This window comes from Peromyscus leucopus, chromosome 4 (genome assembly GCF_004664715.2).
Source record: "Peromyscus leucopus breed LL Stock chromosome 4, UCI_PerLeu_2.1, whole genome shotgun sequence".
Classification (NCBI taxonomy): domain Eukaryota; kingdom Metazoa; phylum Chordata; class Mammalia; order Rodentia; family Cricetidae; genus Peromyscus; species Peromyscus leucopus.
Window position 1 is genome coordinate 66,129,315 of NC_051066.1, and position 12,690 is coordinate 66,142,004.

The 12,690-nt window shown below is 45.7% G+C and overlaps 1 protein-coding gene across 1 annotated transcript in view; it reads right to left on the reverse strand.

Moving 5' to 3' along the window:
- Ptprj (protein tyrosine phosphatase receptor type J) overlaps positions 1-12,690 on the reverse strand; it is a 155,167-nt gene that overhangs the window by 30,590 nt on the left and 111,887 nt on the right. The window contains 5 exon segments of the mRNA XM_028859403.2: positions 3,440-3,520; positions 3,523-3,629; positions 4,193-4,239; positions 4,712-4,905; positions 6,868-7,125. Coding sequence (XP_028715236.2) covers positions 3,440-3,520; positions 3,523-3,629; positions 4,193-4,239; positions 4,712-4,905; positions 6,868-7,125 — 687 coding nt within the window.

A 12,690-nucleotide genomic window follows, 5' to 3' on the forward strand; every position in this document is an offset into this window, starting at 1 on the left:
CAAGCCTGAGCTAAGGCCAAGCTTTCGTAATTATTTGGGAGCTGGCTGGCAGGACAGAAAAAGACTTGTTATACCCAGTTATCTGCTCTCCCAGCCTATCCTGTCTTTCTTCTGCCTGTCCTGAGTTCCAGAAGGCTGCATTCTACATGTGCCATCATTGGAGACCTTCCATATGGCCTGTGAGCACTCTCCACCAATGAATGAGATGGGCAGGATGCTGAGGGGTGGCTGACAGAGGAGTCATCGGTCTTACATCCCACATCCTCTGAAAACTCTCTCTTCCCTTACTCCAGCTCTGGAGGTAGCTTTCCACCAGCCACTTGTTTGGGTCCTAAATATACTCGACAGTTTCCTTAACCCTGACTCACATGACCAGTCACTTGAACAATACCAGATGGAGTGTGTGTGTGTGTGTGTGTGTGTGTGTGTGTGTGTGTGTGTGTGTGTGTTGGAGATATATAGATATAGATCTATAGATCTATAACCCCCACCCTCAATTTCTCCTGTTGAAATCCTAACTGCTGGGCTGATGGCATTCAAATGTGGGTTTTTAGAAAGTGATTAATCATGAGGGTGGTTAGAAGATCATGAATAGAATCAGTGTCTTTATTAAGAGGCCCAAAAGCAGCTCATCTGTACTGTGATATTGGAACACAGGCTCTACAACACAAAAGGAGGCCCACAACCAGAGACCAACTATCCCTAGCAGTTGACTTCACACTTCTATCCCCCAGAACTGTGAAAAGTAAAGGTTTGTCATATAAGCTGTCCAGTCTGTGGTAATTTGTCACATCAACCAGAACTAGCCAACACATAGGTATAAAACTCAAACACTATATAAAGACCACATAGCTTCCACATTTATCAAATCGTGGGACGGTGCTGTGGGATGGTATGTCAAATTGCTCTGATTGGTCAATAAATAAAACACTGATTGGCCAGTGGCTAGGCAGGAAGTATAGGTGGAACTAACAGAGAGGAGAAAAGAAAGAACAGGAAGGCAGAAGGAGTCACTGCCAGCTGCCACCATGACAAGCAGCATGTGAAGACACCGGTAAGCCACGAGCCATGTGGCAAGGTATAGATTTATGGAAATGGATTAATTTAAGCTATAAGAACAGTTAGCAAGAAGCCTGCCACGGCCATATAGTTTGTAAGCAATATAAGTCTCTGTGTTTACTTGGCTGGGTCTGAGTGGCTGTGGAACTGGCAGGTGACACAGATTTGTCCTGACTGTGGGCAAGGCAGGAAAACTGTAGCTACAGGACAGTTTACCATAACCCAGGATATGTATGCATCCAAACCAACAGTCTACATGACAATCACAGTAACTTTCGTTTTTCCCACAGTACTTTAAAAAACAGACATTCAAAACCCTGAGGACATGATTCCTCTCAGCAAATCAGGCAGATGACCCTCCTCTGGATGGACCCAGTTCAGCAGGCCTAGTGAGGGACACAAGGACTGGATAGGGACCACCCTCTTATGCAAGCTCCTCATGTGTGGGACCGCCTGCCACTGATGACAGCATCTCTGGGGCACCAGTCTCTTCAGCCAGCCTTGCTCAGGCTGAGTCTCGGTGCCCCTCTGTCACTAGCCCACTGAGGACCCTGAGGGAAGCAGCCGCTCCACGCCACCTCTCTCCTTCCCAGCAAAATGTTACCATTTCCAGAAGAGGAAAAAAAAGAAAGACACAAATTGCTCCTGCTCCAGCACGGATGCTGGGAAAAGCTGTCATTCCTTACAGGCATGGCTTCTAACCAACGTCTTCTCCACATTTTCTAACCCTGTACAGGCCACACAACCTCACCAGCCATGCCGGCAAGTATTCCAACGTGTGCTTCTTCTTGTCCCCTCCCCACTCACTCAAAGGGAGAAAATTCTCAAGACATACATGTAGCATCTCTCTAAGAGTTACACCAAACACCGAGATGTCCCCCAAGTCCCCTCCTTCCCCTGCATCCCCTCATACCAGGTTCGCATCCTCACTTCCCAACCCCTGGGCCCCTGGCTAGGGCTTCTTGCCGCTCTAAGTCATCTGCTGCTGTCCCCACGACCATTCTGAACACTATCTTACCCAGCCGCCTGAGGATGGGGGTTTGTGGTCCAGGACTATGTTTTATAAACACTTGGACAGAAGAGATTTTTAAACAGAGTCATAAACCTGTCAAAGCCCCTCGGGTGAGCCACCTTGCCACCACCTCTCTCCCGATACTCCCCTGCCCTCTGCCTCACACCCCAGCTCTGTCGTCTGTCTTTCTGATCAAGTCCCTTCCTCAACTCAAGTGTCCTTCCCCCTGCTCCCCTTCCATCCCATCTCCATTTATCCAAGGCCTACCATCTTCCCTGTAAGAGACCCTCCGTCAGGACTGGATGTTAGAACTGCCCTCATCTCCCCAGGTCCGCAGCATTTGGAGGGCAGCAGAATGCACAGGAGCCATGCACCACCTGTGCAGCAGCCCCGCTCCCTTTCCACGTAGTGGCCAACATGTTTGGTGGGAAGAACTGCTGGACATCCACATGAGAGCCAAGGGACACCACAAGGACACCAGCTCCCTCACCCAGCACAGCCACGCGTCAAGTGGATATACCACATCTATCCGGGGACTTGGAATTCTGGCACATCACCAGATCTAGGGTGGCCCAGCACTTCGTGGATGCCGGTTTGTCTTCTGAGCTGGCTCCTCAGCCTTGGCCCTCACTCCCTCAGGTCTGTTGACCTAGGATAGTCTTTCAAAATATTTTCTGCTAAGACACCCCAAACCAGTGCACACCGAGTCCCTGAGAGCTACGAAGCTGCGGTCGGTGTCTGCTCCTGGGCTCAAAGGGCCCAAGTGTAGATGTTTCCATGCATGTATCTCAAGACCAGGAACCATACATCTCCTTATTCCATCATAAGCACCAATTGCAAAAGCTCCCAAATACTGAACTCACAAAGAAGGAGTACCTATGAATGACAGCTAATGATGGCAATGTGAATGTCAGCAAGTGTCCCAATAGAAAGTTCAATATGGCCGGGCGGTGGTGGCGCACGCCTTTAATCCCAGCATTCGGGAGGCAAAGCCAGGCGGATCTCTGTGAGTTTGAGGCCAGCCTGGGCTACCAAGTGAGTTCCAGGAAAGCAAAGCTACACACACGAGAGAGAGAGAGAGAGAGAGAGAGAGAGAGAGAGAGAGAGAGAGAGAGAGAGAGAGAGAGCGCGAGCGCACCCTGCATCCACACCCCTTCTCAGTGAGCTTCACAACAGATATACCATGGCCACAGAGGTAAGTAGAAACCCAGTGCATGGGCTCTATCCAAAATCTCTCTCAGGAAGATCCTGCTAATAACAGAACTAGCTGCTAAGAGAAATAAGTCAGAGAGAGAGAACGGCAAAAGATAAAACGTTATGGGGGTTGGGGGGACTCGAGCTGAAGCCATCCCACAAACTCCAACCTACTTGTTTTAAACACTGCTTCGTCCCCGGGATGTCCTTCGGTGCCATCTGCTGCTCGAGAATAAACGGTGGCTGTGTAGTCAGATCAGACTCTAACCCAGTGAGCACGACCTCTGTGAGAGAGGGGTCCCGAACAGAGGAGAGGTCTACAGGGTCAAGCGGCTGGCACACCACTGGGCTTCTCCCGGTGCCGCTGTTAGCTGTTTCAAACACAGGAGGCGAAGACATTAAGGAGAGAATACACCCCCCCCCCACCTTTCACCACCCCAGCCCATGGGATGACGCATCGAACAGCGCCCACAGTTGGTACTCCATAAATACCTCTTCTCTGCCTCCTCCCGAGAAAGATCCGGTTCCCGGAAAGAACCAGGTATCTCACTTTGTACGAGTGCTCCAGAAACACCACAGCTACTTTGTGGTTCTCTTTGAACTCTGGTATGTTGGACCTTCTGCCTTTCTTTGGGCGCTTATCTACCACCCCAACATGGTTTCCCACAGACCATCCCATCACTCTACCTTTGCTAACAAAAGTCCACTCAGGAGGGTTTGCCCAGGACTACACCTGAGAGGGTGTCAGGACCAGCAGGGGATGAGATGAGAACATCTCCTGACCATTTCTCCTTGAACTGCGTGGAAGGGCCTCCCTGAGAAGCCCCTGACACACAGACGGAAGCAGGGAGAAGAGACGGGAGTGACCCAGCTTCTGAAGGCCTCCCTACCTGTCATGGGCCATAAATTACCTTTCATTCTTAGCACTTAGCGTCTGGTTTCTGATCCTGATACCCCATTGGCATCTCTGTTTCCTTGGTGTAAGGTGGGGATTAAGTCTCTGTCTCTCATTTCACAGTTACCAGAGGAACCCACTGGAAATGCAACACAGTCTACAAATGACTCCTCCAAAGGAAGGACAGAAGACATCTGCGGGTTTGCCGGCTAAGGGTCCCTCTTCTCCACGGAGATGACTGGTCTGGCCATCCTTAGGTTAACGCCTGTCGGCTGCTCACCTGAGTAAAAGGTGGAACGGCCTATCTGCTTTCCTGAACTCCAAAAGCCAAAAGTTTCGAGCCCTGCCACAGGCTGAGCCCTGTGCTCACTGTAAAACACCAGCCCTCCTCCTTCTTCCTAAATGTAGGTCAGACTCCACTGTGGCAGGAAAACCCTCCAGCGACTCTAAAGACCTACACAAATACGTGAACAGTGGGTTTTAAAACCAGTCAACGATAAAATCAGAAGCTGATGCACGGTTTTGTAACTCACCTTCTACAGCTTGTAAGCCGTTCTGCGTCCATTGGATTCTGAAACAGGACAGATATGACGGGTGCCCGGCCTCAGGTCTGAAATATTGAAGGACTTTTCGAAGCCTGCAAGAAGCATCCGGTAGGAGGCAGTGCCTTTGGCATCGCTCCAGACGAGAACAGCTTGCGTCACACCCATGAAGGCAACTCGGAGATCAGACACTGGCCAAGGTTCTGTTTCAAAAACACACAGTGGGTATGAGCGGGAGAGGAATCTGCAGCCACCCTCCCTTCCGTCACCGCCACTTCAAAGTGACCCACTAAAAATATCTCATTTGTATCAGAGTCTAAACATCCCCACGACATCTCAGGGGCAGGGGACAAACACTATCTGAAAAGATGAGAAGGAATAGCCTTAAAGCCAAAACTGCTTATGTTCTGTGTTCCTGTTCAAGATTAACCCCAACAGGAATTTGAAATTCTTTAAAACACCCTTCCATACGGTGGCATTGAACTGCATTTATTTTAGACGCTGAAAACAAAGCATTAAAAAAAAAATGTTTCTAAATCTAGAAGTCTCCGTTCAAAATAATGCAAACGGTATCATTTTATAATGGCCAGATGTTCTAACCCAGGAGACATCCTTGCACTCCAACACCAAGGAATTTTTCTGAAAGACTTGCCCAGGCCCTTCCATGACCTTATTTGCCTAATGGTAACATAGACCATTTCAGCCTAAGAGACACACACTCCCTTCAGTTTTTGCAATTTTTTTTTATTGCTTGATATGTTGGTTTCACTACGCAGCCCAAGTTGAGCTCAAACTTGCAACTATCTTACTGCTGTGGATGATGGATTGATAAATAAAATGCTGATTGGCCAGTAGCCAGGCAGGAAGTATAGGCGGGACAAAGAGAGAGGAGAGGTCTGGGAAGTGGAAGGCTGAGGCAGAGAGACACTGCCAGCCGCCACCATGAGAAGATGTTAAGATACCAGTAAGCCACAAGCCACGTGGCAACTTACAGATTAATAGAAATGGGTTAATTTAACATATAAGAACTAGATAACAAGAAGCCTGAGCCATCAGGCCAAGCAGTTTAAATAATAAAAGCAAGCGTCTGTGTGTTTATTTTGTAAGTGGGCTGCGGGACTGCGGGAGCTTGGCGGGACGGGAGAGAAGCTCTCCAGCTACATCTTCCCACCGCTGCCTCCTGAGGACTAGCACTAAGAACACGTCCCCCCAGCCAGCACTCCACCCTTCACTGTGTGTCAGAAGACCAGGCACAGCAGAAGGGGCAGGTGACTCGCTCAAGGGCATACAGTGTGCTCAGCGAGGAGATGAGAGTGCAGAGAAGCCCATACAGGCAGAAGTGGTGCAGTTCCAGAGAGGGACCCTGCCTGAAGTCTGAAGAGGGCTGCCTGCAGATACTGGCCCAAACGATTCGGGGGCAGCCTCCAGCTCTGACATGAGGTGACTGGTCGGCTTTTTGGTTTGACTTCTCGCATCAGGTATCTCAAGAGGCGAAGACTTCTCAATCAGGTCACCGTGGGTTGCTTGGGTTTTGTGGTTAAGGGGGCGTTACACGGAGGCCTCCATGCCCACCCATCGTGTGGTATGTGGGTGCCGACAATCCAAACTCTGGTCCTCACAGTTGTACAGCAAGCACTTTACACACTGAACCATCTCCCCAGCCCATGCATGTGCGTGTGCGTGTGTGCGTGTGTGTGTGTGTGTGTGTGTGTGTGTGTGTGCCCGCTGCGTATATTTTGTTGGTGCTGAGAGTTGGACCAGGGTCTCACACATACTAGGCAAGCACCATACCACAGAGCTACAACCACTGCTCTCTATCTTTATTATTAAAGAATGTAACACCAATACACGAGACAATTTAATGGATTTTGGTGACTGTATGGATATCATGGTTCTCTGTTAGCTAGAATCAGGCTCTCCAGGTTCCGATTCAATTGCTTAGTATCTGGTACTAAGGGAGAGATCTTAGAAGAAACTTAACTTCTCCACACCACAGTTTTCACCTTCAGCTTTAGGGCCAAAATAATGTTTTTCATACACAGTGTCTGACATGATCTCTCCCACAGAGACCTGTCATGTGGACTCCAACAGAGGTAAAAGCACTCTCCTCACCTCCCCATGTTACTGCTACTACAGCCACCAGCCCTGTTTACTTTGTCCCTTACTTGTTGTGACATTTTTGTCCATGGGGTTTCCCGAGGGCTGACCGGCTGGCAATGGAGTGATGAAGAATGTATAGAAAGTAGCTGGACTTAAGTCTGTGATGTTATATGATGTTTCGTTTGCTTTAGTAGTAAAATTCACATTCGTTCCCTTAATCTCTATTCTGTAAGCATCTGCAGCAGCTGAATCATTGTACTTCCATGTTAATCCCACGCTGGTTGGGCTGGAAACAGCTTCAATGTCATATATAGAGCTTGTTGCTATTTAAATACAGAAGAAAGAGAAGAGAGATTAATTACATGTAATAAATATAAGAGTAAAGCCCACCTTGTATGTCTACTTTTCAGAACTCAATTTTATTTCTCTTCATTTGCCTCTTTGACTTTCCTGAAACAAAACACATCCAAGAACACATGTGCTCATGCACGAGTGTGTGTTCTTAAAACTGAAGACAAAACAAACAGAAACTGGCCACCTTGGCTGTGAGTTTAACATAGAGTTAAATCTTGACATAAGCTGACACAGAGATCTCAGATGCAAAATGAGTCTTGGAAAACTGCCTATGAAAATCTATTCTACCAACTGGCTGAGTGACTTGGGGTGAGCCCCTTAAAACTACTCCATCTTAACTCAATACACCACTCCAACTGTGAAGGGTTATTATTAAACCATTAGGACAAAAGAGACAAGATCATTACATTAACACCTCAATCCTACTTGCCCCTCGTCATATAATTTTACACAAGAGTCGTCTCAAGTCTCAGACTATCAGTTTCATCCTCGGGACAATGCCAGGTATGCAGGATCCCAAACCAATGGAAGACACGTGGTTAGTCACAGTGACCCTAGCAAGTGCATGCACCCTGGTTAAGTTCCAGACTGAGGAGTAATGGCCAGGAACAGCAATGTACAAGGTAAGCCCTTAATCCTAAGGTGCTGGGAGACCACGGGTAACATCTTCTCAGCATGAATGGGATCGTGTGTCTCACCTCAGGGCAGGTGCAAATTTATCCAGTTCATAGAAAGGAGGGGAAGAGAAATAGAGAGAAGAGAAACACTTGAGGAAGGATCTTGTCAGGTCCCTTCAGGCCTGAGTTTCCTCTACGAAGTTCACATATCACTGGGTATTGCCATTTATAGTCAATGATAATGGTGATGAGCAAAGAGGAGGAAGCCGATCAGCAGCAGTGCCCCTGGTGGGCAGTTAGCAATGGCCCAGACACGCTACCAGGTACAGAATGTGCACGTCCCACTGACTCTCCTCATCCGCAGGCCAGCTAGCCACCATTTTCAATAGCAAAAAGATATGCGAGGAGCTCAATTTTTTTCATTCATATAGACAATCTGAGCAACATGGGAAAAGAGATTCCTACATTTCAATAGTCATGGGGAGGGCCACAATTTTTTCAAATTTTGCTAAATGTTTCCTCTCTGTTTATTGAAATAATATCGTGGATTTTGTCCGTTCTATTAATCCAATGTATTACATATGCTATTTGCATATGCTGAACCACACTTAAATCCCTGGGATGAATCTCACTCGATCACAATGAACAGTCTTCAATGTGCTGTTGAATTGGGTTTCTGGTCTTTTATGGAGGAAGAAGTCATTTATTAATATACACCTCCCTCTTAGAACAGCTTTTTGCTGTATCTCGTATGTTTTGAAATATGGTCTTTCCATTTTTTTCTCAAATGTTTTAATTCCTTTTTTTTCCCTTTGCATTGTTGGTTACCTGAGAGCACACTGCTAATTTCCAAATATCCATAAAGTTTCCAGAGTTCTTCTTAACTGGAATTTAATCTATTGACTGGATTTCTAGCTTTCCTTGATTGCAAGAGATACTGGCAGTGCTCTCAGAATTCTTACACTTGTAAGGTGCATTTTGTAGCTTAGCATAAGACTATCCCAGACAGTGCTCGATCTCCAGTGGAGAAAAACATGCATTTGCAGCTACTGAAGAACACACCTGAATGTGTCACTTAGTTCTCTTTGGCAACACTATAATTGGAACTCAGGCCTTCATCCTTACTTCAGCACTGTGGGTAGTCAAGCTGGGGTCACACAACTCATACCCTACCATGGTGGTTTGAAAGAAATGGCCCACAAAGGGAATGGCATTATTAGGAGGTGTGGCCTTGTTGGAGGAGGTGTGGTCTTCTTGGAAGAAGTGCATCACTGTGGGGGCAGATTTTGAGGTCTTTTTCTCAAGCTTCACTCAGTGTCACACTCAACTTCTTGCTGCATTCTGGTCAAGATGTAACCAGCACCATGTCTGCCTGCATGCCGCCATGCTCCCCATCATGATGATAATGGACTGAACCTCTGAAACTGTGAGCCACCACCTCAATTAAATGTTTACTTTATAAGAGTTGTCATGGTCATGGTGTCTCTTCACAGCAATAGAAACCTTAACTAAGACACCTTCTGCATGTGGTAAAAACACCTTCTCAATTATTCACCCTGCTGCCTGTCACAGAGGGTGACTCTACAGATGGATCAGGTATACAGTCTTACTCCAGAAATCAACTCTGGGGGCTGAGCCTAAATCCCACTCCCTATACGTTATGGGCTAAATTGTGTCATCCCCAAAATCCATACATTAAAGTATTAAGCACCAGTACCTGCAAAATGCGTGTGTGCTTGCAAGACAGTGTGTGTCAAGGGGTTAAGTTCAAATGAGGCCATGAGGGTGGGGCCTCTCCCAATAAAATTCAAACAGATACAAAAAAAATTTTTGTATGTTGCAAAATATTTGTATACACTGTAAAGATGTGTCTCTGCCTACGGCACCTTCAGATTGGTTTAATAAAGAGCTGAATGGCCAATAGCTAGGCAGGAGAGAATAGGCAGGACTGAGAGAGAGAGAGAGAGAGAGAGAGAGAGAGAGAGAGAGAGAGAGAGAGAGAGAGAGAGAGAGAGAGAGAGAGAGAGAGAGCGGGGAAGAGGAATCTCTAGATCGGAGATTTTGCCAACAAACTCGGATCAAGTCAGATGTGCAGAACTAAGAAGGGGTAACCGAGCCAGAATATAAATATTTTTTAAAAAATGGCAGAATACAGATTTTTAAAATATATGCGTTAATTAAGTTATAAGAGCTAGTTGGGAAAAGGTCTAAGCTAAGGCTAAGCTTTCATAATTAATAATAAGTCTCCAGGTGATTATTTGTGGGCTGGCAATCCAAAGACAGTCCAATAAGAAAGCTTGCTACATTAGATGCCCTACTTGCACAGCATGTAAATCCACACAGGGCCTGAGAAAGCTGGGGGGGGGGTTCTGAGTAGGCTCAGGGCTTGCCACAAACAGAGGCACGGCTTTTAAAGAAGCCCTGTTACGGAGCACTTGAAAGGAGTTTATGAGCAATGGCAACACATTACTTGGTAGCAGGAGACTAGGTAGAAGTGCCTACTGGAGCTAGGGCAGATAGACCAGGCCCAGCCACAGGCATGAGGCTCCACTCTGACCAGCCAGAAGGGAGCAGAGCTAGCCGCCGGGCCATGCTTCACATGGTCAGAGAAGGCTACAGACATGCAAAAAGTCAGGTCCAGACAGAAAAAAAAAAAAACTCTAAACAGATACAGCATGTTTAAAACTGTGCTTTGATGCTGAAGGAACAAAAGAAAATGGGTATAGACAGTCATATAAAAATAAATAGTTTAAAAATAATAGAGTCTTTAAAGAAAGAATAAAATAATATAAAAGGAAAAACATATAAAATGGGAAATATACTGGGTGGCTGGATCCTCTTTGGTGCTTTCTTGACTTTAAACTTTTTAAATGCTAATGAAAAAAAACAATAGCTGCTGAGAGACACTTGATTATGGAAACTGTTAAATTAAACCAACCTATATATTTTGAGAATGTCTTAACATCAGAATGGAGTCAGAAAATACGCTGCATTGGGGGAGAGGTTCTGCTTTTGTTTCCACAAGAATTAGTCTTCAAAACTAATAAAGAGCAGATTTGATTGGAGGAGACCTGCTAAGGATCTTGGCTGCAGACATGAAGAAAAAACAAGGAAACTACAAGACAGGTGATGCATATGCTAATTCCTCTACATGGGAACAGCTCTGAGACTGGATGAGACATGATAAATCTTGTTGGCTACAGAGTTCTCATGACTTATTATTACATGCCATCCTTTCATATGACATGGATAGAGATTTATATTATAGTTTAGTTATACAGTCCAAATAGACTTATAAAGTTGGCAAATGCCTTTTACCTGCTCGATCATAGAACAAAAGAAAAAAATCTTCATTAACTGACATGTGCAGACCGCACATTTCATACTTGTGTTAACGCAGATATATATGTTACCTTTAAAAGTTTATGTGTTTTCAGAAAAAAAAGGACCAGACACCAGTGAAAACAAGTAGCCCACATGATTCAGTCTCTGAGAATGCCTCTGTTGCAATTTCCACAAAATTCTGCATCAAGAACAACTTCAAAGCTGCTAGCTAAGACAGTCCAGCATCACAGACCACTCCAGCCAAGACTTCAGATAAGCTCTACACTTTCTGATCACACAGAGACTAAACAAAAAATAATGCAAACTGAGAGCAAGTTGGATGTTCAATACTGAGAAGAGGTAACTGAACCATGGGGTAAAAAGTAGATATTTTTAAAAAGGGGGAGGAGGGTTAATTAAGTTACCAGAGCTAGTTGGGAAAAAGCCTAAGCTAAAGCCAAGCTTTCATAATTAATAATAAGTCGCCAGGTCATTATTTGCAGGATGGCAGTCCAAAGATAATCTGACAAGAAAGCTTGCTACACTTTAAGAAGAGCATGTTAGTACACAGGCACAGGGGCTGGGGGAGCCCCATGGTGACATGAGGGGAAAACAGTCACCTGTGTGCAAACAGAAGCTCCTGGATTGTGAGAAAATAAAATACATATAGTATCATGATGGCAGCCCCAGAAGACTAACACAGAGCCCTTCCAGTGGCTCCAGGGGTCCTCAGTTCCCAGGGAAAACCTTCTGGCTCAGAACGGTTCAGGGGTTTGCTCCCTGCAAGTAACACTCCACCCTTTGAGCTGGACTGCACTAGAGAGGTCAGATTCTGCAGACCAGTGGCCCCAGCTACCTACCAGCTTATCTACCGGGCTGATTCACAGGAACGACACCACCTATGTGGGTTCCTCATTGTTTGCAAAAGCTTTGCATAATTATTGATACTAACAAAGACTTGCCTTATTAGAAATACAGTGAGATCTGCCCCTTTGTATGGCACTAATCATTTTATTTCAATGATTCCCAGGCTTGGGTTTTTTTTTTTTTTTTTTTTCCACTAAAGGGGGAAAATGTTCCTGAATTTTAGGGACAAACAAAAGCTAACAATTTTTCCCAAAAATGTGCACTTTTTAAAAGTACTAACTACTATTATCCTTCTACAGAAACAGTAAAATCTTTTAAATAATGTATTTACTTTTGTTTCATGTGCATTCCTGTTTTGCCTTCATATATGTCTGTGTGAAGGTGTTGGAACCCCTGAAACTCAGGTTATAAGTAGTTATGAGCTCCATGTGGGCGCTGGGAATTGAACCCAGGTCCTCTGGAAGAGCAGCCAGTGCTCTTAACCACTGAGCCATCTCTCCAACCCCAACAGTACTGTCTTGATCCCAGAAGAGATGATGCTTTCAGCTGGATGTATTTAGTGATATAAACCATCATTACTATATCATCAGAAAAGCATCACATTTATCTTGTCTTTCTATAGACCAAGGAAAGAACAAGCACCTAGCCACAGCTGGAACTCAGTCCTTTACTCTCCGGATGGAGCCCAGAACGTCATACGAGCTGGGCAAGAACCCAACCATGACC